This window comes from Haplochromis burtoni, unplaced genomic scaffold (assembly GCF_018398535.1).
Source record: "Haplochromis burtoni strain Fernald_Lab_line unplaced genomic scaffold, NCSU_Asbu1 Contig_89, whole genome shotgun sequence".
In the NCBI taxonomy this organism is placed as follows: domain Eukaryota; kingdom Metazoa; phylum Chordata; class Actinopteri; order Cichliformes; family Cichlidae; genus Haplochromis; species Haplochromis burtoni.
Window position 1 is genome coordinate 262,725 of NW_024582450.1, and position 26,357 is coordinate 289,081.

The 26,357-nt window shown below is 39.9% G+C and overlaps 1 protein-coding gene across 4 annotated transcripts; it reads right to left on the reverse strand.

The window, feature by feature from the left end:
- Nucleotides 1-342: 342 nt before the first annotated feature.
- On the reverse strand, nucleotides 343-25,657 carry LOC102304658. Of its 4 annotated transcripts, none has more exons than XM_042222594.1 (5): nucleotides 25,273-25,657; nucleotides 3,468-4,100; nucleotides 2,565-2,895; nucleotides 2,288-2,463; nucleotides 343-1,682 (listed from the first exon to the last, which is right to left on the reverse strand). In XM_042222594.1, exons 2-5 carry the CDS (start codon nucleotides 4,067-4,069, stop codon nucleotides 1,460-1,462), a joined length of 1,332 nt encoding a protein of 443 aa, XP_042078528.1. In that variant the 5' UTR covers nucleotides 4,070-4,100; nucleotides 25,273-25,657; the 3' UTR covers nucleotides 343-1,459. The 4 variants fall into 4 exon arrangements, with proteins under 4 accessions (XP_042078528.1, XP_042078526.1, XP_042078529.1 ...); XM_042222592.1 differs by having other exon boundaries at nucleotides 25,292-25,655; XM_042222595.1 differs by lacking the exon at nucleotides 25,273-25,657 and adding an exon at nucleotides 20,330-22,124.
- Between the last annotated feature and the right edge of the window lie 700 nt (nucleotides 25,658-26,357).

A 26,357-nucleotide genomic window follows, 5' to 3' on the forward strand; every position in this document is an offset into this window, starting at 1 on the left:
TGTGCCGGGAGTTGTGCCGTTCTCAGCCGCATCAGTAACCCTCGAGCTCCCGGCTAGCTATCGAGCTGGTGGGTAGCAGACGCCTCCGAAAACGTCGAAGCACTTTTGCAAATATGCGATATCTTGATAAACCAAGCAGATATTTGATGTTTACACAACTACTTTCTCGCCTGAAAATATGTTAAAAGGTTATTTTGTGACCCAGAAAGATTAGTATGAGTAATTTTAAAACTTAGTAGCGGCCGCCATTTTTGGAAACTGGAGTTTGGCTGGGCCGCGCTATGAATTCTGGGATATGGTAGGCCACGAAGGACACACCCGACCCATCCTTCAAATTCGGGGAAAAGGAGGACGTATTTGTCGGCTACATTCGGAGGAGTCTACGAATTTGGACAGCCTTCGGCGCATCGCTGTCTACAAATGCGGCCTCAGGAGGATGCAGCCCATGAATTTGGACACGACCATGGTCAAGACAACTCCCTGAAGTCAAAACAGTATTTGAATGGTGAACAAAGGTGTTTTTAGTGAACGTGTCATGGTTGTTGGTGCCAATCTGGCTGTTCTGAGTATTTCACAAAATGCTTATTTACTTTTCTCACACAACCGTCTCTAGTTATTGAATGTAAATTATGTAATGAATGTAAAGGCTGGAATGCGAGTACGGGTCTAAGATATCATTTTCAAACTGTGATGGTTCATACCAATAACAGCATGAGCCTTTCATTTTGGGGAAAACTGGGTCAAGGTCACAACAAATGATAAAATATATAAGAATTTTATATTACCAACATTATCCTTAGACCTTAGGAGGAAGGGCCTCGTCTTTCAAGACCTTGTATTTACATGTTGACTTTACTCTCAAAATAGTATTTAAACTTTATTCCCTAAGATCTTTTTATCTAACACATTACAGAGACACTTGGCGTTATTGTCTTGCCAAAGAATACTTGGCATATTGTGGTGACTCGATAGGGATCAAACCACCAACCTTACAATTAATAGGTGACCTGCTCTACCTCCTGAGCTACAGCCACCCCAGATAAAAATGCTTTCCCCATCTCTGATTCTTCCAACCTGACAACTGGGCAAATTCTATGGGACGTTATATTGTGGATTTAGTAAATGTTTCTACTCTTTTCAGGTGGCATAGGTAGGACAGTTAAAATATTTGCAGTTCTTCAAGTCAACAGTTTTATATTAAGGACTATTTAAATGGTCACACTCATATCACACAATGTGTTCTTCAAAACGCTTGTAGTTATTCAAGGTAGGCAATTAAGCCATATTCAGGTAAGTGTAGGGATTTTACTGGCACTTGGTGCAAAATAAGCAAACTATTCAGAAAACAATGACACAATGAATTCACAAATGCCCCTGATTCAAAGATGCTCATTCACGATCTGATTCACTGTGTTTAACAAGTGTCCATCGTAGTGCCTGTACATCTTATCCATTAGTTCTATGTCAAGTTCAACATCCCCACCCTCTTCAACACCTTGTCCACGTTGGGAATGAGTTTTTCCTGAAAGTCCCACAGTCGTTTATCCACATTAAGTTGCTCCAGGGTTAATGATCCCTGTAGAGCCACACGGACATGAATGATCCGACAAACATCTAGTGGAACCTTGTAGCGTTCTCCAAAATTCTTGATCACTTCATGGACTGAAGTCCCCTCCACCATTCTGTGACACAAAACACAAGACAGTTAACTGCTAGGAGTTAAGGGTACACCGATTACTGAAGATCCTGCTCTTTAGGAGTGCCCTGAAGGTTCTTTGAAAGTTTCACAAATCAGTCTTGGGGGACCCTTAGTGAATGTTCCCTGGGTTTTCTGGCAATACCTTAAGGGATGATCTCTGAAAAATTGGCAAAAATAACCCTCAGGTTGTTTGGACATTCTCTAAACTGTGACCTTTAGGAAACCCGTAGGGAGCCTTCCCTCAAGGTTTCTGTTTCCTGGGTTCATGTTTACATTTTGTGTTAGTTCTGTATGAGCAATATGACACATTTCAAATCTGAAAGTTTAAGTGTTAATCAAATTAGATAGGAACAAAATAAGAACTTTTGTTAAATGTGTTTTGTACCTGGGACTTAAGGTTTATTGTACTTGGAGCAAACTGTCATTCCAACCAGTTTTGATGTTTCTCATATCTCATATCATGGTTTATCAAGTTCAATAACTAAGGTACTTATTTTTTTTTTAACTTGCAGTCAAATGTATAATTAAGTAAACCAAAGAACTGTATCCTAAATAGAGTAAATCTTCCGTCTGACAAATTCAGCTTACCCTGGCCGAACTATCATCTTGTGTGGATGGTATATGTTTCTGGCGGGGTCCTCCCTGTAGATGTGCTCCAGAATATTAATTCCTGGCACCCCGTTCCACTGAGGCAGGTGAAACCGTCCGCTTGGCTCAAAGTGTTTCTTTGGGAAAATATGATTCTCAATAAGGAATACCCCTGCCTTCAAATTAGATAAAAACAAGTCAAATACAACTTCTTATTGTATGGGATACTGAATTTTTGATGAACTGTATTTTCAAATTTATTACAAGAACAGCCTACATTTGGATGCTGATTTCGGAGCGTGTTCATCAAAGACATCAGGTCATCGTGCTGGTATGGCATTATAATCTCATCAATGTCATTCAACAGGACATAGCGAGAACGCTCCATTGATCTGTAAATGCACTCATTAAGTGTGGTCAGTTGGCCATAGTAATGCAAATCCCCTCCATGCTCTGAGTGAAGCCAGCCACGAGATGGATTCAGATGCTTGTCAATGGGCCAAGGAACCATTTCCACAAAGCCCTCGTCGCTGTAACTCTGCAACAGGCGATTGAGCTCTGGACCACAGCTGGTGTTATAGATCACCACTCTGTTCACACCCAGCAACCTGGGACAAAATAAGGCAAATTAGTTCATCGTTGTCAGCAAACAAAACAGATTACTAAAAACAATTGTGGTTTATATAGCAAACAGTTGGTCATTTTTCTATCCTTAGTATAATATTTATACTGTGTTATACTATTTATACTGTATTAGCCTGTACCTGTCACAATAGCTTGCAGCTATGTGACTGATAAAATACACAGACAAAAAATAATATTATAATCATTAAGAGTAGTCTGTGGTGTTTCTCAAGTAGGAGGGACACTGTCTATTCCTAACTGGTTCTGAACAGCTGGAAATCCACAGTTTACAGGGCTAAAAATCCATTTTCCTACAGTGTCTGAAAAGACGTACAGCTCCTGTAGAATTTTAAACCGAGCAAGACACTGTCCAACAGTTGTGTCTGTTACTCCAGAAGCAACAGGAGTAACAGACACAACTGTGCAATGTGATACAATCCAGACACTGCATTGAAGAGGAGCCTTTGCAGAGCTTGTTAGGTTTCATTCTGTGTCAGGACCAGCTGCTGTTGCACATTTTTGACTTTGTAGCTTGTGGTGGTGTTGCAGTACTCACTTGTACATCTCCAGAGTCTGTGCAAACTGAAGCACATTGTTGTAGTCACCAAAGAGGTTAGAGATGCAGACTGTGAAGTCAAACTGCATGTTTTCTTCCTTCTGTCCAATTGTGTCTTTGTTTCTTATTGGGAGCCATTGATCAGTAGACTGACTCTCTTTGTCTGGTGTAGTCAAGAGAGTGACATGTGTCGCATTGCAGTTCTGAGGAATCTGACACATGACATCCGTAGTGACAAAGGGAAAACCAAAGTTATCTGGATGCTGTAAAATTGTTGCTGGAGTGGTTTTACTCAAATAACCAGTACAGCAGAAAAAGCAGTGAAGGGGTTGGATGGAGTCTCTCCTAAATATGCCAATGATGCGTATATCAAAATCCTTCACTCTTTGGTCCATGTAAGCTGACACCAGTAAGTGCTTGGTATTGTTAAGTGGCGTGATGGTCTGCTCGGATATCCTCATGGAGCAAGCACTTGGCGGCCCAGATGGTTTTGGGATTGAGTTGTATGTGCTGGGCGTTTTCATAGTGAAGACCAAAAAGAGGAAGAGTGCAGTGATGAAGACGAGAACCAACTTCTTTTTAAAATGTTTTAACAGCTCCATCCAGCCAGTGGAGGTGAAACCAGTTCCCAACCTGTACCAGAACACAGAATTGTGGTTAGTTTCAAAACTAGCAAAATTTGAACTCTGATGAAAAACCTCCAAAACTGCAGAAAAAATTGCAGGGAAATAAAGGTGGTTTAGAAGCTTTAAATCTTAAAAAAAAAAAAAAAATCTAGAACTACCAAATGTTCACATTACTTCAACCCAGTGTCTTCTTGCTGCGTAGTCTCAGATTACACAAACAAGGAACAACAATTAAAAATATCAATTTATTACAAAGGTTAGACCTAATGATGTTCTCTGGCCAGTGGCTTTTGCTTGGACCCTTTGAAGTATAGAAAAGAGTGTGCTGTCCTTCAGGGACTACTGTGATAAGCTGATAAAGACAATTAAGAGATAGGATAACTGGGGTGAGATCTAGCCTTAATCTGCCTTGGTAGATATTAATGAAGGACACTATCTATGGAAATTTTGGATAGTCATAGCTGGACATCCACAGATGTAATAGATACACTTAAGAGTTCCCATTATAGATATCACTCACTACACCATGGACAATGCCACACACAAAGAGGAAACCTAATTCTTATTGACATACTTTATTTCACTAGCTGGGCCAACATCCTCACTTTAAGTTTGACAGCATTTTAGTAGGTAAAAGTGAATGCTTTGACATGAATTGAGCTGCAGTTTGTGGAAGGCCTCAAAGGGGACTGGTGATGGCTCCCAGGTACTATATAGAAGTGAAGAAGGAGGGAGGGTGGGGCACGAAAACGAGAATGATCGGCTTGCAGAACTGGGGGAACCTATTTAGATGACAGCTGGAAGAAGCGTGTTTGGAGGTGTGGTCCTGCTCCTGAAATTCCAATACATAATCTCCAATGCTAAATCTGGAATACTAAATGGTTAAAGAACATTGTTATGCAATAACTGCAAGTTTTCCCTTGAACAGCTGCTACCAAGAAAAGAAGCCTACTCTGTGTAGCCTGAAAGGTGAAGAGCAAATAAAATCTTTTGTAAAATTTGCATCTGCTTGTTTTGTTTAATTGCTTTCTTCCTAATTGAAACTGAAGGAGAACCTTCCTTTGTTGCAAAGAGGATATCATCACTAGTAAATCACACAAGCTTTATAAGACTTCCATATTTTAGAAAAAAAGCAATATACTATTGAAGGTAATGAGAAATTGTATCTCTTACTGTCATATGGGTATTCCATATATTAAAACAAATATATACCCAAACCCACGGATGCCAAAAGATCTTTCCGTCCGTATGCAGTGCTGTGAGCCACTCCTCATTTCTTTATACTTTCCTGTCTTGTATTTTCTTTTTCTTATTTTTTGTTTTGTTCATGAGCAATAATTCACCAGGCTTTCAAAAAGGAAACCCTAAACATTTTCAGTGGGATATTTTCTTGGATTGTTTGTTAAATCCCTTAACACTGACCTGTCAATCATTTAAACGTGAAAAGGCATTTAAATCAAGAATGAGCCAGTGTTGTGTCTACACAGACAACTTAGCAAACAACCAATCATAAATTTTATGTTAAAGCACCTTGTTACATGCAGCCTGATTCAGCTGAATCTACACCAACAAGGTCATTCCTGAAGAAATATTAACCAAAACCTTGTCATATGTCAGCATGCTGTGCAGTGCATCCTTAACAATATGAGGAAACTGGACAAGTGGAGGGCAAAAGAAGAACTGGCAGGCCTTAAAAACAAAACAAAACAAAAAAAAACTATCTACAGCAGATGAACAGTATCTATTGAAAAACAAACAAACAAACAAACAAAAGAATCCAGCAAAGACCTGGGCCCTATTTCAGGAAGCCGGTTTAGAAAACTCAGAGTGAAAAACGATACTCAGGGTTGAGTAACCCCGAACTGTCCAACTCGGAATATTCGGTTTCAGAAAGGCTGATAACAATTAGTTCAGTCAACGCGGAGTTGCTTTAACCCCAAGTGAAGCGCGCGGACGAGGATACATAAAGCCCTGATAAGCGAAGCACAGATTAAGCGAGTCACCATGGAGACGGAGGGAAAATGTATTTTACAGCGCTTGAGGCCGAAATTCTGATGGCAGCATATGCCGATAACATGCAAATCCGCGGAAAAAAGTAACACAGCCACAGCTGCAAAAGAAAGGGAGCATGCATGGCAAAACATAGCCGACAGAGTCAATGCGTGAGTGTTAATTTAAACATTGATCTAGGGATTTCCACCCATTTAACACGTTATTTTATTATATGTTATTTTATTTGTTATTTTATACATTTTATTTTGTGATGTGATGTGAGCGCAGGTGCAACCCAACAGGCCCCAAACGTGCCTGGCAGCAAGTAAAAATGAAATATAAAAATATAGTCCAAACAGGTGAGGTGTAATTGTATTATGAGCCATAGTGCTTGGTCTGTTTGTCCGATGTAAATCAATTGCAGTTAGAGGCTACATTAATTTTCTTTCTGTAAGCACTTATTGAAATTATCTGAGCACATTACAAGTACATATTTGCTTACTCTGTATGCTCAAATGTGACCCGTTATAGCCAACAGAAAAAAAGCGGAGGCCCGAAAAACAGGTGGGGGTCCTCCACCACCACCACTCACAGAGGCTGAGCAGTTGGCCCTCAGCCAAAACAGTGGGCGCCCTGTGGCTGAAGGCATCTCTGCGGGGACATCCTCTGAGTCAATAACCCCGCAAGACACAAGTGCCTACATAGGGGGTAAATTCAAAATAATACATGATGTGCATACATCCTTTCTTCACAGTCACCTTTGCAGTGCTACTCATTCATTTGATAAACTCTTTACCATAATGGATTATTTTGTAGTGAAGTTATTTTCCTACTGATTTTGCCTTCCCTCAGTCTTGGTTGTCTTTGAGAGCATAATGACAATGAAGTGTAAGGTGATAGGTATGTTTGTTAATTGCCATTTGGTCCCTTGTAAGTTATAAGTGACCTGTATAAACCTCATATTCTATCAGTTGATGGTGGTGGTGTACTGCATCTGGTGCAGCCTCCTGTTGAGCCAGACCAACATGCAGTTGTGAGTAATACTCCACAGATTATATGAGTTTACAGTAGAACAGCAATGTTGTTTATTTCTTTACTACAGGAAAATAATGAAGAAACATTGACAGCTGTTACAGAGGAGGAAGCAACAGAGACACTTTATGAGGTTTACATCTTTTAATACTTTGTGTACAGGAAACACAGGCGACCAATAAAGCCAGTTGAACAAAAATCTGTTTATTCTTCTTTCAACATGTTGAGGTGATGGGTCAAAAGAAATGATTGTGACATATGGTGTCTCTGACTGCGCTTCCATCTTGTATGTCCGTGGGAGGGTCAGGATGTTCATGGTTTGGATCACTGCTGATGTTTGGTTCAGAAGGACAGTGTTCTCCTCTAATTGTGGCAATGTTGTGAAGAATCACACATGCCACAATAATGTCACATGCCCTTTCTGGGGTGACCCTGAGTCTTTGCAGGCACTGGAACCGGGCCTTAAGCATTCCGATAGTCATTTCAATTCTGGCTCTTGTCCTGCAATTAGCCAGATTATTTCGCTGCTGTGGGCCCGGTTCAGGGTCAGGGTAAGGGGTAAGCAAATAGGGTAAACATGGATACCCCCTATCACCAAGCAAGTAGCCAGTGAACTCTCCTAAGACAGAAGGATACACTTCAGTTCAAATGTCCCTGAAGCAATTGGTCTTTATATATTTTAAAGTATTCTCAACTCACCATGTCCAAATTTTGTGCTCAGTGTACATTCACGGAATATTTGTGAGTCATGGACAGAGCCTGGCCACTTGGCTTCCACATTTGTGATAATGTTGGCAGCATCATATATGATCTTCACAGTGCAGAGAACACAAATTAGCATCCATTACTATAATGAAATAATTTGTTAGTTTGAAATGCTACAGGGAACTATGTACCTGTACATTAATGCTGTGGAAAGACTTCCTGTTCACATAGTCTCCTTCATTTACTGAAGGAGCAATGATTGGAATGTGAGTGCCATCTGTACAGCCAATCACGCCTGGGAACCCTGAAAATAAATGTAAAATTTAAGTAGTAGTTCAAGTATCACCACATCATGAATTAAGTTTTGTTCATCCTGTACCTGCAATTTTGTGGCATCCCTCTTTGATAAATCTTGTGGGTCTATGACCGGGGAACACCACAAACGAGTACAGGAGACGTTTCAGTGCAACTGTAACATTCCTGACTGCCCGACAGACGGATAGCCTTGGAAACAGTGCTCAGCGTCACCAATATTATACAGAAAGCTCCCGTTTGCAAAAAACCGAAGTGCAATACAAATAATATGTAATGATGAGAGCATGTCCGCGATGTGTCACATGCGTAATATATGGCCTGAGGATGTTATCCAAATAACTTATAGATTGTGCTGAGAAACGGTAACGTTCACACAGAAACTCATCAGGAAATGATAAAATGTCCAAACGCGATCTGATCACTCTCTCGCCGGCGGAGAGCTCTGCGGAGAATTTGGGCTTCACGATCTACTGGCTCTTCACGGAACGGGCACGCCATGTCCGACACTTCCTACTGTCAGGTTTCCGACAAAGGGGCGGAGTCAGTCAGGGTTAGTTGTAGTAAACCTGCTAGGGGGCAGGTTAGCTTCACGGGTGTGTCGTCATAGTGACTCACTCAGGCTCAGCTGAACTCGCTTTGTGAAACCGAAAAACCCAGCAGTTTTCGTTAACTCAGGGTATACTTACTCAGTTTTTCCACTAAACCGGCTTCCTGAAACAGGGCCCAGGGCCCTATTTCAGGAAGCCGGTTTGCTTGTGAAGCTCGCACACAAGAATTTCACTCACATGTGCTGTACCAATGTACCTGCACATGTGATGTGACAATAAAAGTGAATTGATTTGATTTGATTTGATAGAGCAAACTCTGAGTAAGTATACCCTGAGTTAACGAAAACTCTGGGTTTTCGGTTTCACAAAGCGAGTTTAGATTAATTCTGAGTGAGTTACTATGACGACACACTCCGTGAAGCTAACCTGCCCCCTAGCAGGTTTACTTCAACTAACCCTGACTTCTCCGCCTCTTTGTCGGAAACCTGACTGTAGGAAGTGTCAGACATGGCGTGCTCCTTCCTTGAAGAGCCAGTAGATGTTGAAGCCCAAATTCTCCGCAGAGCTCTCCGCCGGGAGAGAGTGATTAGAGCGCGTTCGGACATTTTATCATTTCCTGATGATTTCCTGTGTGAACGTTACCGTTTTTCAGCACAATCTATAATTTATTTGAATAACATCCTCAGGCCTAATATTGCTCATGTGACACATCGCGGACATGCTCTCAGTTCTGTACATATTATTTGTATTGCACTTCGGTTTTTTGCAAACGGGAGCTTTCTGTATAATATTGGTGACGCTGAGCACGTTTCCAAGGCTACCGTCTGTCGGGCAGTCAGGAATGTTACAGTTAGGGAAAATGTTCTAAAACACTTCTTCAGTAAAGACTCAGAGAAGAGAAACACACAGAACTTCTTGCTAGCAAGGGAAGCCTCCACTCTAAGAGACTCCGGTCAGGAACTGCCCTGGTCTTTATTTTATACTCCATTGAACGTGTGTGTGTGTGTGTGTGTGTGTGTGTGTGTGTGTGTGTGTGTGTGTGTGTGTGTGTGTGTGTGTGTGTGTGTGTGTGTGTGTGTGTGTGTGTGTGTACTGCTGATCAAAGGGTCAAACATCCTTGGTCAGGAAGAGGGTAGCCTCCCCCTCACCCTAGATGGTTCATCCTAGATAACACGGTGAGGAAGTCCTGCAGTTCATCTAAACAAAGAGCACTTAGACTAGAACAGACGCAACTACGTTAATCCTACCATAAAACAATAAGAGAAGGTACGACCTCTCTCGTGCTCCCAGGATGTGGGTGTGCATTCTAGTGTGGAATACACACCAAGCCTTTGCAGCCTGCTAAAGATCACAGTCCTATCACTACACAATTGATTATACACCTCTAAGCATATATGGTTAAATATTTCTAAGCATAAATGACAATCAACAATACAAATAACTACATGCAGTATTCTACCATATGCAAACTTATATCACTAAAAGATTATACTGACTACTAAATACAATTTTCCATTAACAGTTACAGTTGCACTGAAACGTCTCCTGTACTCGTTTGTGGTGTTCCCCGGTCATAGACCCACAAGATTTATCAAAGAGGGATGCCACAAAATTGCAGGTAGCAGGATGAACGAAACTTAATTCATGATGTGGTGATACTTGAACTACTACTTAAATTTTACATTTATTCACGGTTCCCAGGCGTGATTGGCTGTACAGATGGCACTCACATTCCAATCATTGCTCCTTCAGTAAATGAAGGAGACTATGTGAACAGGAAGTCTTTCCACAGCATTAATGTACAGGTACATAGTTCCCTGTAGCATTTCAAACTAACAAATTATTTCATTATAGTAATGGATGCTAATTTGTGTTCTCTGCACTGTGAAGATCATATGTGATGCTGCCAACATTATCACAAATGTGGAAGCCAACTGCTCAGCCTCTGTGAGTGGTGGTGGTGGAGGACCCCCACCTGTTTTTCGGGCCTCCGCTTTTTTTCTGTTGGCTATAACGGGTCACATTTGAGCATACAGAGTAAGCAAATATGTACTTGTAATGTGCTCAGATAATTTCAATAAGTGCTTACAGAAAGAAAATTAATGTAGCCTCTAACTGCAATTGATTTACATCGGACAAACAGACCAAGCACTATGGCTCATAATACAATTACACCTTACCTGTTTGGACTATATTTTTATATTTCATTTTTACTTGCTGCCAGGAACGTTTGGGGCCTGTTGGGTTGCACCTGCGCTCACATCACATCACAAAATAAAATGTATAAAATAAAAATAAAATAAAATATAATAAAATAACGTGTTAAATGGGTGGAAATCCCTAGATCAATGTTTAAATTAACACTCACGCATTGACTCTGTCGGCTATGTTTTGCCATGCATGCTCCCTTTCTTTTGCAGCTGAGGCTGTGTTACTTTTTTCCGCGGAATTTGCATGTTATCGGCATATGCTGCCATCAGAATTTCGGCCTCAAGCGCTGTAAAATACATTGACCGCGCCTTCTTTCCCTCCGTCTCCATGGTGACTCGCTTAATCTGTGCTCCACTAATCAGGGCTTTATGTATCCTCGTGCGCGCGCTTAACTTGGGGTTAAAGCAACTCCGCGTTGACTGAACTAATTGTTATCAGCCTTTCTGAAACCGAATATTCCGAGTTGGACAGTTCGGGGTTACTCAACCCTGAGTATCGTTTTTCACTCTGAGTTTTCTAAACCGGCTTCCTGAAATAGGGCCCTGGCACAGGAGCTGAGATGCATCTAATCCTCCAGTTGATTGATCTACTGTTCAGTAAAGCCTCAACAAAAATCGTCTCAATGCAAAGGTGGCTGTTTAGAAATGTTTGGCAGAAAAGTCAAATTTTGTCCAAAACTCGAGTGCCTTGAGGTGACTTTAGTTGTGATTTGGCATTAGAAAAAAAACCCACTTTAAGTTACTGTGTTGTGTTCAGGTGTGCATAGTGCTGACGTGGGACAATTTCCAATTTCGTTTGTACTATTGTACTAGGTGTGACTGTGCAATGACAATAAAGCGTTATCTTATCTTAAAAAATATATATTAAAAAAAAAAGTAAAAAAAGACTGTTGCAGAAGCCAGAAAAGAGAGGTTTAAGACTGGTGGAAGACCTGCAAATAAAGACACGGAGCAGTTGGATGAATTGCTGATGGGAATAATGGAAAACCAACAACCTTTGGAGAACATATGAGATGATGACCATTAAGACAGCTCAGACGGGGGATCAAGCACACCTAAACTGAGTATATTAGTGCACTGATTTAGCCTCTCCTAATCATTTTATACTATTGTTTGTCATCAACAACTGTCTCATCTGTTCATTTAATCACATTAACTGTTCTTGTGTGTAGTTGGAAATCAAATGGACAGAAATGCAGAGTTGCAAGGCAACTTCCTAATGGAGCTTCGGGAGTTGCAGGGGCGTCAAACGGCCGCTGGCTATGTCCAGATGTTGACGAGAGGATCCGTTATTACTGAGGGCCCTCGTCTTTGTGGTAACAACTGGGTTTTTCAACAGGACAACGCTACAGTACACAATGCCCGCAGAACAAGGGACTACTTCCAGGAGAATTACATCACTCCTCTGAACCATCCCACGTGTTCCCCTGATCTAAATCCAGTTGAGAACCTTTGGGGATGGCCATTTTTCAAGACGTTTTAATCTTTTGAACGGGACTGTATAAGAGATATTTAAAGTTATCAATTTTTCTTATGGGCAGCACGGTGGCACGGTGGTTAGCACTGTTGCCGCACAGCAAGAAGGTCCTAAGTTCAATTCCATCATCAGGCCGGGGTCTTTCTGTGTGGAGTTTGCATGTTCTCCCCATGTTTGCGTGGGTTCTCTCCGGGTACTCCGGCTTCCTCCCACCGTCCAAAGACATGCAACTTGTGGGGATAGGTTAATTGATTAATCCAAATTGTCACTAGGTGTGAATGTGCGAGTGAATGTGAGTGTGAATGGTTGTCTGTCCCTATGTGTTAGCCCTGCGACAGACTGGCGACCTGTCCAGGGTGTACCCCGCCTTTCGCCCTATGACAGCTGGGATAGGCTCCAGCACCCCCCGCGATCCTGAAAAGGATAAGCGAATGGATGGATGGAATTTTTCCTATGCTGCATAATTCCATAAATCTTGCTTTATACTTTTCATGTCGAAAATAGTAAAAATAAAGAAAATCCATTAATGAGAAGGTTTGTCCAAACTTTTGACTGGTAGTATACATTTTCTGGTAGAGAGGTGATGAGCTGCCCACGGGAATATGGAGGAAAAACACAGACATGAATGTAGCTTACATCTGTGGATCTGTGCAAAGCTGGCAGTGTTAAATTTGTTTCAAAACCCCCACGTGGGCTTGTGATGTATTATATTTTAACATTTTTTTTAAATTTGCCTCTTACGGGCACCAACATACCCTCCGCATTGGTCACTCTGCTTACTGCCACAACATCAGCATGCAGTCACTTATATTAATGCCACTATTAAGGTGTGGTAACCTGCTGCAGTATTCTTCTGAATGATAGGTACTGGCCACAAATGTACTGATGTAGGAAGAGAAGAAATCAAAACCAGAAGCAAATTGTTAAAAACACTTTGGAAAAACTAAGTCTCCAATTTTTAAACAGCTGCAACATTGTCCTCTGTATAACTGTATCCGAGTTTCTGTACTGGAATATCATTAAAAACGAACACACTCAAACATTTGTGTCTTCAACCCAGCTGTGACACAACCCACCACGTTACGAGAAATCGAGAGCCACACAATCGGCCGCAAATATTGTGACGAATGCCTCATGATGTGATATCAAAATCAGCGAGCGACACCCATGACACAGGTTGCACAGCAAGCATAAAAACAACATCATTAGCCATTCCTGGGTCCACTCTTCTTTGATTCCGATAGCCAAAAACAAACACTGTGGTATCACTGAGTTAAAAGTGGCCCAAATGATTTCATCTTCAATAAAATGATCAGTGTGGCTGACTCCCAGCTGTTACAGTAACATTAACATCCAGGCATGCATGAAAGAGAGTTTGAAGTTAGCAGGAAGTTAGTTTGCCAGTTTCCATCTAAAGATGAAATGCCATGATCCGACTGGCACGATCTGATATCGTCGTGTTGGTGTTGTTCCCAGATCATCATACTAAATGTTGTTCCAGGATCAACATTGCAAGTGACCAATCAATGTTGTGACGTCATACTTTTGCGACTTTGGGAAAAACCGCCGTAAAACAAAAAACTGTACTTAAGCTGTGAGAAACCGCCTCTGTCCGCCGATCAACGGACCCTGACCCTGACCCTTTAATAAATGGTAAGCAGAACTGATATTGTCCTTGCAACATTGGAATTTCATAAATGCACAAATGGCTTGGCGCACAAAAGAATAACATCACAACAATGTGATTGGTCACTTGCAATGTTGAACCTGGAACAACATTTTCATGATGGTCTGGGAACAACACCAACACTACGATATCAGATCATCCTTCTGACTGACGGATTTCTAAAAACACTCAATTAAACAACACCAGTGTTTGTATGGTTTATGAAGTTGGGCTAGCTGGCATAGAATGGCTAGCTACAGATTTGCAGAACGAAGATTGAGGATGAACATTAACTTTTTCACCCCAAAACCCCTTAATGTGATAGTCAAATATATATACAGTCAACCATATAACAGGTGTACAAGCTAAGCCTATGCTTGAAGCCACTGAGGTGTATGACTGGTGAACTTGACAAGAAAGTCCAGTCAATAACTCCAGCTGTATTTACCTTGTCAGTTTAAGCAGTCTAAGCAATCACCATTGATTGCATTTGATATTTCACAGTTGATCGTAAGATCCAACATCATCCAGCATAAATCACCGCAGTCACAAACTGTTTGGTCCTTCCAACCAGCAACACCTGACCCTAATTAAATGTTCTACCTTCCATACAATCATTTACAAATACAAAAAAGTGACACCTAGAGGCACACATAAGGTAATAAGCAAAACACAAAAATGGCTCCTACACACCAGGCCCTAAGTGCAATGGCTGTCAGACATGACAATTCTAATTATAAAGCAAATAAGGAGCCAAATTAAAAATAAAGTACTTCCATTTTAGACACACACACAAAAAATAAAATAAAAGCACTTAAATACACTTTTAAACTACAGTCTAATGTAAAAGACAAAGTTTAGTTACAGGGATTTCAAGAATGTTGGTCTTTGTCTTTAAAGTCCATTTTTATCATGAATGGTTTCACGAACACGTCTAAGGGGCCAAGAATCTCGGGGGACAGAAGAACCCATTAAAATAACTATATACCCTGGTTTTAGATTTTTCCTCTTTTGGTTGTCTTTTTGTCTCTTGTGTAACAAAGGCAAGTATTCACGTATCAGGAGGATGTGATTTGGAGTAAATGACTCTAGGTCTTTTGGATCATCAGACAGCTTTGTTATGGGTTGATCAATTACAATTGCTTCAACTTCACACAGAACTGTATTTAATCCATTGTTGTTGAACTGTTGTTGCTGAAGAACTGATCTCAAAATCAGTCTGAGTACTCACAGCCCTGCCATTGTCTATCATGTCGGCCAGCCATAAAATCATAAAAAAAAAAAAAAAACCCAAAAGACATGAGAAGCCAAGCAGGAAAGACAAGGGAGGGAGAGTATGGCATTATTTTTGTGCCACTATTCTGAGCACACATAAAAAAAAAAAAATTGAGCGCAGGTAAAACAAGTTTGCAGGTGCAAGTTGTATTTTGAGGAGAAATTTATTTTGAGCGAACAAAAACTGATTGAACAAAATTAATTGCTGCGTGCAAAAAATGTATTTCAGTGTTTGCTATTATCCATACACACACACAATAGCAGCCCCTCTCACTCAGTTTTTGCATTTGCGTTCGCTCGCAATGTGTTGCTCGCATTCTTAACATTTCTGCCTGTGCGCGCTCAACTCTTTCTGTACACCGTTATATTTATGCCACAAAACCAGCCAATCATAGACTTGGATGTCAAAAAATCTGATTGGCTGTTCTGGTCTCCAATCAGCTCGAAATGACGAAATGCAATATCCCAGAATTCATTTCGTCCAAAACTCAAAGAGGCAGTGGCGGAGGAACACAGAGTGGTGGAGTTTGAAATATTACTCTTTCTGGGTAACAAAATTAACTTTTAAGATATTTTCATGCGAGAATGGTGCTGTGTGTAAAAAAGATTTGTGTGTGTAAAAAGAATTTGTGTGTGTGTAAAAAAGATTTGTGTGTGTGTAAAAAAGATTTGTGTGTGTAAAAAAGATTTGTGTGTGTTAAAAAAGATTTGTGTGTGTGTAAAAAAGATTTGTAGTGTGTAAAAAAGATTTGTGTGTGTAAGATTTGTTAAAAAAGATTTGTGTGTGTAAAAAAGATTTGTGTGTGTAAAATTGGTGGTAAAAAGATTTGTGTGTGTAAAAAAGATTTGTGTGTGGACTTAGCAAAAAAACCCCTAAGGCTTGCTGTGGATATTTTTGCCTTATTTTTTTTTTTTGTAACGGCATGAACAATGAAGAGGTGGTGGATTGGCCAGATGCTGGCCGATGTGTAAAAATAACTCAGTTGTTTGGTGGTGGCTATGGCGGAGCTTCCACAGAGGCAACAGGTGGATGAGGGAAGGTGAGGCAGGAGGAGAGACCCGAGGCGGCCGCCGGTCCGAGTGTCAGGTGAACTGAACTTCAGGTAAGAAGTTATGACCTGCAGTCTATCTGGGTCAGATATAAACCAAGTTTAGGTGCAGTTTATTTTCGTTGTGCTGACTTTTTACAGTCAGTTACAATACCTCATACTGCGTGAGCTAGCATGACGAGTTTCTATACAGCTGTTCGGTTGCTATGATGTTACTGATAGTGAACTTTATTTTATTCATAAGGTTAGTTAGTAGAGTTGCCAACAGCTCCTTAAAAAATGGAATGGTCCCTCATTCAGAGAAAATATTACGCGTTTCGTATTGAGCTGAGAAGAGACGCAGTTTGTCCCGTACTTTAGCTAGAATGGAAAAAGACACAAAGCTGGAGTTATTCTGTCTTTACCCTCCCTCTTCCTGTTGCTACTTCAATCATGAAACTGATCAATGATCAGCTGATCGTCTCTCTTGTTTGTTTATCGCCCACTTTGCGCCAGAAAGAGGAAACCAGCGGATGTCGCGCTAAACAACAGCAGCACGTTTAAGCTTGATCAGCTGTTGTTAGAATTTATTTAATATTAATTTCTAGTATCAGCTGATGTTTGCTGGAGCCACAGCTGTAAAGCTGCTGGTCATGATGTCAGTTTGGATATGTGGTGAGAGGGAAACGTGAAGATGAAACCAGGAGATGTCCTTACAATTTTATTGTTTTAGCTTCAGGGTGGCACCTGGGGTGGCCAGTCTGGTTGGGGGGGTGGCCTGTGCCCCCCCAGGCCACCCCGCTGGACACGCCACTGGCTGCGCACTGTGACTCACAGCCATGGTCCCGGGTCAGCCCTGACTTTGTGTTAAACCAATCCTAAAGTAATAATGGTATTTCTAACCACTGATATAGAAACAGGTTTACCTTTTAGGTGACATGAATGAGTTGAAGGGAAGTTATGAACTGTTTCTGAGAGACAAATAACACCAGGATCCTTTTCTAAGTAGCTGACAGCTGGTAACTGTGCAGGGGCGGGTCTAGCAAAGTGTTGCCAGGGGGCCAGGTAGGGCATTAACAGGGAGAGGGGGGCACAAAGAAATACTTTTCTTTTTTATTCTCAATTCAAATATTTAGCTTTTATTAAATAATTATCTGAATCTTGCGAACAAAGTTTTTATCTGACGTAAAATGTATAGAAATCATACATATACCAAAAAGACAGTGTACATCACTGTCACAACAGCATTTGTTTTCATTCAAAGGCTTTATGGCTTTAATACCTGGTGGGCCGGTCTGTAGTGAAAATGCCCAATTTTTTGTCCCAGTCCAGCCCTGCAGGTTAATACTGGCAGTGTCACCATGCCAGCTGACTGTATTTCATCATCAGCCAGTGTTGTTCTTTATACATCAATATTACCAAAGTTTACCATAAGGCAGCATATAAAGTATTTACTTGCTTTCAGGTTTTATTCAAATGTTAGTCTTTTCAGTTGTTTCCCCACTTTTTTCCTGTTTCAAAATCAAACACCAGTTTGTGAGAAGATTATCTTCTTTTTTTAACAGGCATTGGTTTTGCATTGGCATTGGCTAATTTGCCAATTGTATGTTAAAAATGTTCGTATTTTAATATTCAAAAATGTTTTTGCCCAAAACATATGTGCTCTACATGTCAGTAAAAATACTATGCAAATATTGAAGTTCTTGACTGCTGTTGTTAGAATTTATTTAAAATTAATTTCTAGTATCAGCTGATGTTTGCTGGAGCCACAGCTGTAAAAGCTGCTGCTAATGATATGGTTTGGAAACACGAAGGTGATACAGCAGTTATGCAAATATGTCATGCCTTGATAAATCGAGCAGGTATTTGAAGTTTACACAGCACCATTCTTGCATGAAAATATCTTAAAAGTTTATTTTGTGACCCAGAAAGAGTAATATTTCAAACTCCGCCCTCTGTGTTCCTCCGCCACTGCCTCGTTTGAGTTTTGGACGAAATGGATTCTGGGATATTGCATTTCGTCATTTCGAGCTGATTGGAGACCAAAACAGCCAATCAGATTTTTTTGCATCCAAGTCTGTGATTGGCTGGTTTTGTGGCACAAATATAACGGTGTACAGAAAGAGTTGAGCGCGCACGGGCAGAAATGTTGAGAGCGAGCAACACATTGCGAGCGAGCGCAAATGCAAAAACTGAGCGAGAGGGGCTGCTATTGTGTGTGTGTGTGTGGTGATAATAGCGAACAAAGCTCTTAGAGCCGGATCTTTGACGTGAACAACGTCACATTAGAAAGGTATAGTAATCATCCACAACTATTTTCAGTTGCGGATGATAAAGGATTCAGAAAGTTTATTCATGCAGGCCCATATGACAGAGAATATGCATCTTCTTTTTGTTTTCATATTTTAATTTATATTTAATTGTGTTGTGGTTTGCAGTGTTTTGTGTTGTTTCACTTTAAATTTGTTTAAAAGGAAAAAGCTGAAAATTTAAATAGTTAAAAGTTGAAATGTGAATAGTTGGTTTTTGTATTATATGATTTATTTATTACATTTTATGTGGAGTGAATAAATAAAAGTATATTTACGGTGGCCCCTACAGACAAAGCACATACAAACTTCAAATCACGTACGAACTCTGAAGCACGTACAAACTCCAAAAACCGTAAAAACTCAGAAGCACATAAAAACTCAAAACACGTACAAAACACAACAGAAGTGCTCCAGGATGCTAGGCGCAGTGTTGAGCTTTTGTTACCTAGTGGCTACACAAGCCAGCAAGTACCAACGACCGGATTTGGTGTGTGGTAGTAACAGGTAAATGAACATTTGTTTAAATTATTTAAATATATATGAGTGCTTGTGTATAAATACACAAACAATACACATATGCTTTTAATTGTGTAATTTAAGTGATCTAGGTAGCTCTGTTTTGGAAGTTCAGTTAAAGCTAGAAATGTGTTTTGGAGTTTGTCCGTGCTTTTTGGAGTTTGTACATATTTTGTCTCTAGGGGCCACCACATATATTTATATATAAATAAAACCACTTTTTTTTACATTAGTAGTTTCTTTTGTGCATAATTTTATATTATTGTTAATAATAAATTAATTAAGGCAACAAAACAACCTGAAGAGGCGGTTCGGAGCCAAAAGAGCCGGGTCTTTTTAGTGAGTCGACCCGAAATAGCCGGTTCTCTAAAAAGACCCGGAAATCCCATCACTATTGTCTGTGTGTATGGATAATAGCAAACACGGAAATACATTTTTTGCACGCAACAATGAATTTTGTTCCCTCAGATGCAGCTTTTCTCAAAATACAACACTTGCACCTGCACAACAACACTTTTTACGTGCGCTCAAAATTTCTTTATGTGAGCTCAGCATAGTGGCACAAAAATAACGCCATAAAATACAACGAAGTCACTAATGTGTGTATGGTACAAACGCTAGGACACAAGAAGCGCTATTTAGTCTCCTCGAATAGACAATAAACACTATTAGTGGTCGAATTAGAATATTTGTATTAATTCAAACATCAGCTTAAAGCCACTACCATTCCGCAGGTAACTCACTCGAGGCTGAAGTGTGGCCAGTATGTTCCCCGTTTGTCCACACCAGTTGAGAAATAGAATCCGTGCGTCTGCAAGTGCACTCGGAGCCTTCTCCTCTGCTGCTATTTTTCTACTTGATTTTGCTGTCTGGGCGTGACCAAGTCATTGTCATACGTCAGAATACTAGCGGAAATCATTCGGGAAAAATCGAATAAAACGGTTTGCCCTATACGCCTTTATTAGAAAGAAAAAGAACCCAATTAAAAAGAAAAAAGTGAACATAAATATCTAAAGAAAGTAACAATCTAAATGAAATAGTAGTAATACTGTAAATGTTTATGAGCTTCTTAAATCTTGCTCCTCAAATACTATCCGCATGTTTTTTGTTCTTTTTTTACTCGACTTTCGTCGTTGCCTGTTCTCAAAATCATTCCTCACCTTGTTTGTTCTCCTTGTATTTCCTCCTTGGCAGTGTGACTTTCCCCATTTCCTAATTCTTGGACCTGCGCCCAGAGTCAGCCCTGTGCTTCTATACAACCGTCACTCCCCCTTCCGCATCTTTTTTTTTTTTTTTTTTTTTTTGGTGGGCTGTAGGTCCTTTCTGTTCCTTTCCTCATATCAGGATTTTGCGCTACCTACAGCTCATTTTCTTATCAGTTCAGTAAAATTATGTTATTTTAATATCTGCTTGTGTGACTGTATCTGTATTTGTTGAACAAGTTCACCTTAAATTCCTAATGGAAACAATTCAGGTGAAGGAAAGAGTTAAAAAATTAAAGCTTTTACTGTAGCAACATTATTTGTAAATCTGTATTTTTGAAAGTTTCTCATTTCAACGTGAACACACAACACATCACACCTTGAAACAGAGGAGCTAACAGCAACAGAAAACCACACCAGGTTCCACACAACTGCAGCAGCAACTCTGTCATGCTTTAAATCTGCTTTCTATTAATTTCTCTTGGGTTTTTTTAAATTATTTTTTAAATTAACTGTTGGCTGTTGTGAAGCACTGATTTTATATCTTAAATTGTACTATACAAATAAAGTTTTACTTATTTACTATCATGTCCAGTCATAATATCACATGCACCAGATTCACTGAGAAATGTTTCCCTGTTGAGTCTACCATGAGAATGAAAGCAACTCTGAGGGTGACCGAGAGTTCAACCCAGCACTAGCAACTTAAACGCCAACATGAGGAATAAAACTTCTACTTGTGTTATCAAGCTTCATGCAACACATTGTAACATAACACCAAAATCTTGGTGATGGTTTAAAAGCATTCAAAATTGCAGAGCTATGTTGAGGATAATATATGTGAACTGACAGCTATAGTTGTAGTGATAATGAAAGTTACGTAACTGCTTTCATTAGAATTAATTCTACTGGTTGGTTACCTGGTTTTCCACCAGTAGAGGTCCCTACAGAGAGAAAATTACCCACTTGCTAGAATTGGTTGTTCTTTCATCATAAGGGATGATAACACTTTATCACAGCCACATTTAAAGATGGTCCATCTGTAAATCATTCAGCTAACCTTTCCACTGTTTCAACCTGCTTTCTAGTATTACTTCATCCCATCCAAATTTTGTTTTGCAAAGCTCTTTCTTTAATTTTGTCAGGCAGCAGAACTGACCACTTTGTCAACGTAAATCCTCCTTTATCCCAAGAAAGTAGTCATTTAAGGTCTTTTGTCCCTATTACAACAAAGATGATCACTAACTCTGTCAATGCACCACTTTTGGGAGGATTCCAGCCTGCTAAGCTCAGCAACAGAAATCCTGGTCGAGCCCACAGATTACAGACAAGTCAGACTCAAAGTTTATGCAGCACTTGATAATGAGTTGTAGCATAGCTTGGCCTGACTGACCATTGGGGTCTAGCTGCCATTAAGACTGGTCTGGGATGGGTGCAAAAATGGCCAACTCAGTTGATGTAAACTCATCTGCCATTGCAACAATGTTTCCTCTCCCTCAGCCCTGTGGAGTTGGATCTTAAGTGGGATGGTCATGGCAGGTTAATGTTTTACCTTACCGCTGTGAGAACCAGTAACTAGAATCTGAGCGGATCAAGAAGCCATCAGCCTTCAGAAACTTTGCCATGATTACCACAGGTATAAAGTTATATATAATCCTAATAGGGCAGCACGGTGGCACGGTGGTTAGCACTGTTGCCGCACAGCAAGACGGTCCTGAGTTCAATTCCACCATCAGGCCGGGGTCTTTCTGTGTGGAGTTTGCATGTTCTCCCCATGTTTGCGTGGGTTCTCTCCGGGTACTCCGGCTTCCTCCCACCGTCCAAAGACATGCAACTTGTGGGGATAGGTTAATTGGATAATCCAAATTGCCACTAGGTGTGAATGTGAGTGTGAATGGTTGTCTCCCTGCGACAGACTGGCGACCTGTCCAGGGTGTACCCTGCCTCTCGCCCTATGACAGCTGGGATAGGCTCCAGCGCCCCCCGCGACCCTGAAAAGGATAAGCGGAAGCGAATGGATGGATGGAGGGATTGATAATCCTAATATATATATATATATATATATATATATATAAACCTTTATCATGGCAGAAAATTTAAACAGCCATAGCAGGACATCCACAGATGTAATACATAAACTTAACAAGGGCAGAGTTCCCATTAAAGATATCGCTCACCAAGCCCTGGACAATGATACACAGAAAGAGTTGCTATAACCTCCACATTGGTCGCTTTGCATGCTCTGGCAACATCATTACACAGTCATTTCTGATTATGCCCGCTGTTAAGGTGCAGGTAGCCACTGCAGTAGTCTACTGAGTGTTAGGTGTTGCCACTCAGACAATACCACTATTGGTATTCTCTTCCTACTGATATAGGAAGAGAAGCAGTCAAAACCAGAAGATAAGACTTTGGCAAGTGTTTTTTTTTGTTGCAAAGTTATTCCAGAAAGTTACTTAAAAAAAAAAAAAAAAAAAAAAAAAAAAAAGATTGCAATATCTCCCTCTGTATATCTATATAGCTCAGGGCTTCTGTACTAGAATATGATTAAAATGGTAATAAGTGATGCAATCATATACTCGTGTCATCAACCCATTGCACAATGCTCCAGGTTGCAAAAATCACTATCAAAATGACAGCACACACCACAAATTGCAGCATCATTTTTAGCACACACCACCATCTGGCAGGGGCAGGCATTGAGAATAAAAATGGCTTAATTCTTACTGACATACTTTATTCCTTAAATTTGGAGCATTATATGGTTTAAGAGCCCAGTTACACATTACAGTGTAACCTCGGATTCAGAGTAACTTGACATACGAGTAATCTGCAAGACGAGCAAAAAACTTGAATAAAATTTTACTTGGTTTATGAGCCATAATCTTAATACGAGCAAACTTATGGCTGTATACGTATGTTTTCCAGTAACAGCTGAGCCAACCTGAGTGTCATGCCGCATGAGCTCATGAAAAGCTAGCATCTGTTAAGCGTATTCTTTACATTGACCTCATCATCTCATTTCCCTCAGGTCAGCAGTGACTTTTCTCAAAGGTAAAGTGCGTTTTTATTTTTATTATATGCATTTTGTGTTAATCATTATGCATTTATTGCAGAAATATGTATTTGGGTCAATGATTTATACAGAAAATATGTTTAAAAGTGATTTTTACATGAATATTTTTGGAGCTTGGAACCATCCATCCAAGTTTCCAATATTTCTTTTTTGAAAATTTGCTTTGACATATGAGTATTTATGGTTTGCAAGCAGCATTAAGGAACGAATCATACTCATAAACCAAGGTATTACTGTAACTGCAAGTATTGTCTTCTATAACTGCTGCCAATCAAGAAGGGAAGCAAGTACGGAGCCTAAAAGGTGAAAAGCAAATAAATCTTTTTTTAATGTTCACACTTTGTTTTTTAATTGCTTTATGAACAAAAAACTGAAGGGAAACCCTCCTTTGTTTTCAAAGAAGATAATATCATTAACAAATCTACTAAAATGTGTATTTTTAAAAAGAGCAAATATGTACTATTGAAGGCAATGACAAAATTAAATTTCTTATTGTCATATAGGCCTCCAGATTGTGAAAGAAATATACACCCTAAATAACAGATGCCAAAAGTGCCATCTTCTCAGTACTGTACTGTGAGCCACTCCTCATTTCTTTATCTTTTCCTTCCAGTCTGCATTGCTGAGCAGGTTTCATAGTTTTGCAGAGCAAGCAACATTATGAAAGTGTGCATATGAGAAATCTTTGGATTACATACTGCTGGTAATGGCATGGAAAAAAGAAAAAACACCCCATGACACAGAGTCTCTTTATTTTCTTTTACAACCTGGTGAGTTTCCAGGAAGGCCAGTTATACTGAACCTTTGTTGTGTTATTGTGGAGTTTTAAACTTACAATATCATATACTAATATACTATTTTATATTTTCAGTATACAATAGTACATTAGAAAAATAAAGCATGTATACATTGTTTTCTTTCTGCTTGAGCCATGCCATCAAAAACGATCTGCTCAAACCTGCAGATTACGGAGGAATTACCTAATGGTTTTGTGTGTAAGGTAGGTAAGGACCCTAGACTAGTGCTTTGAAATGAAAAATCTATCATAAACATATTAGATTTACACTTAGTGGTGCAAATGCAAAAAAACCCATAAAAAAAACCCACCAAATGTTTATAAGAATAACAAAAACAGTTTCTTCAACTAGATGATTTCCTATGCACAGTTCAAGTTTTGTTTAAAAAAAAAAATTAAAAAAAATCACAGTTTCTGCGTGTTTGCATTCTGTTTTTTAAATTATTATTTTTTAAATGTCTAATATCGTTGCCTCTATCAGTACATAGGCTATAGTCAACAGAATTTATAAAGGGGTTATACGAAAGGGTGGCAAAAGTACCGACTTTCGTTACTTAAGTAGAAACTGTGAGTTCTTTTCGCCAAGCTGAGCCAGTACAACTGATCACACAGTTCCCACACATGCCAAATCTCACTTCAACCCTGACTCTACTCAATATCCTGTTTAAGTTTGGAGGCAACATCTCTACAGTACAAGCTAACAAAAAAAAAAAACCCCTGCATGTGTCATACAGTGAATGCAGACTTCCTGTTACTGCCATGATATGTTTCTTGTAATTCATAAGTGAGCTACATAATGTCCCATGAAAAAATAAATAAATAAAAAGAATGCTATAGTGTCTAATATAATGTCTTAGGGAAATTATAGTGCAAATGCAATGAGTCACTAATCGGTGTATGCTATAAACTTTAGGACACAAGAAAACGCTATTTAAGTTACATCGAAATCGGAGTAGAAGATAAATACTCTGAGCGGTCGAATTAGAATATTTGTATTAACTTAAACATCAACTTAAAGCCACTATTCACCATTCAGCAGGTAACTCACTCGAGGCTGAACTGTAGTCAGTATGTTCCCCCGGTTGTGCCCACCAGTCGAGAAAGAGCTTTGAATCCGTAGGTCTGCAAGTGCACTCGGAGTCTTCTTCTCTCCTGCTCTATCCGGGCGTGACCAAGTCATACGTCAGAATTATTACCGGAAATCATCAAGGGGGGAAAAAACGAGTCAGTGGGAAAAAGGAGTTCGCAAAATCGCACAAAACGTTGGGGAGAACTGGGCTTTTTTTTGTTTTGCGTTGTGCACTATAGACGCACTTGCCTCTGATCGTGGTCTAAGCTTTATCGCGCAATGCCAACTACACACAGCTAACTGCGACGTAGTATTAGGGGCACATTAAGAAAACATATTGCTGATCATTTTGAGAATAAAGTCTAAAACTTATTTCGAAAAAAAAAGTCGAAACCTGTCAGATACAGGCTATTTCCTTTTGTGCAAATCCACTTCCACATTTGTGTGTTTTTCTCTGGCCAGTTAGAGCGTTCTGCACCATTACCACACTGTGTTTATGGGCTGAAAGAGAAAGACTTTCCTGTCCTTTTTGCTAAAACTGACTCTGAGGTACGATTCCACAAACTCAGAATGCTCATTTCGACCGTTTTTCTCAGAATAGAATTACGACTTTAATCTCTAGATCGTCGATCATTTTTTTTCTTAATGTTGCTTTAATAGTTCTTTATAAGGCAACCCCCCCCCCGGGTTAATTAGTTATCAAAGTGACTATCACATAGCAGAGGAAATGTAAACAGTACCATCCATCCATTTTCTTCCGCTTATCCTTATCAGGGTTGCAGGTGTGCTGGAGCCTATACCCGCTGTCGTAGGGCGAGGCCTGCACCGCTGTGGTAGGCTAATGTCTTTGGACTGTGGCAGGAAGCTCTAGAAACCGGAGAGAGCCCACGGTGTCTCAGGTGTTTTCTGCGTTTGTACTTACTCAGAATATTTAGCAAGATTTCCTGGACTTTGTTTTTTTTGTACTTCTTCCAGCTACACTGAAAAGCACCAGTCATCTCTTTTTGTAAACTGCTACAGTTGTCACATGAGTGTAAGAGGTAAC

Coding starts and splice junctions, on each gene's coding strand:
- LOC102304658 (XM_042222594.1), bottom strand. CDS start 4,069: ATGGAGCTGTTAAAACATTTTAAAAAGAAGTTGGTTCTCGTCTTCATC. Junction 2,896..3,467: donor CAGACTCTGGAGATGTACAA/GTGAGTACTGCA, acceptor ATTTTGTCCCAG/GTTGCTGGGTGTGAACAGAG. Junction 2,464..2,564: donor TCCGAAATCAGCATCCAAAT/GTAGGCTGTTCT, acceptor TCTAATTTGAAG/GCAGGGGTATTCCTTATTGA.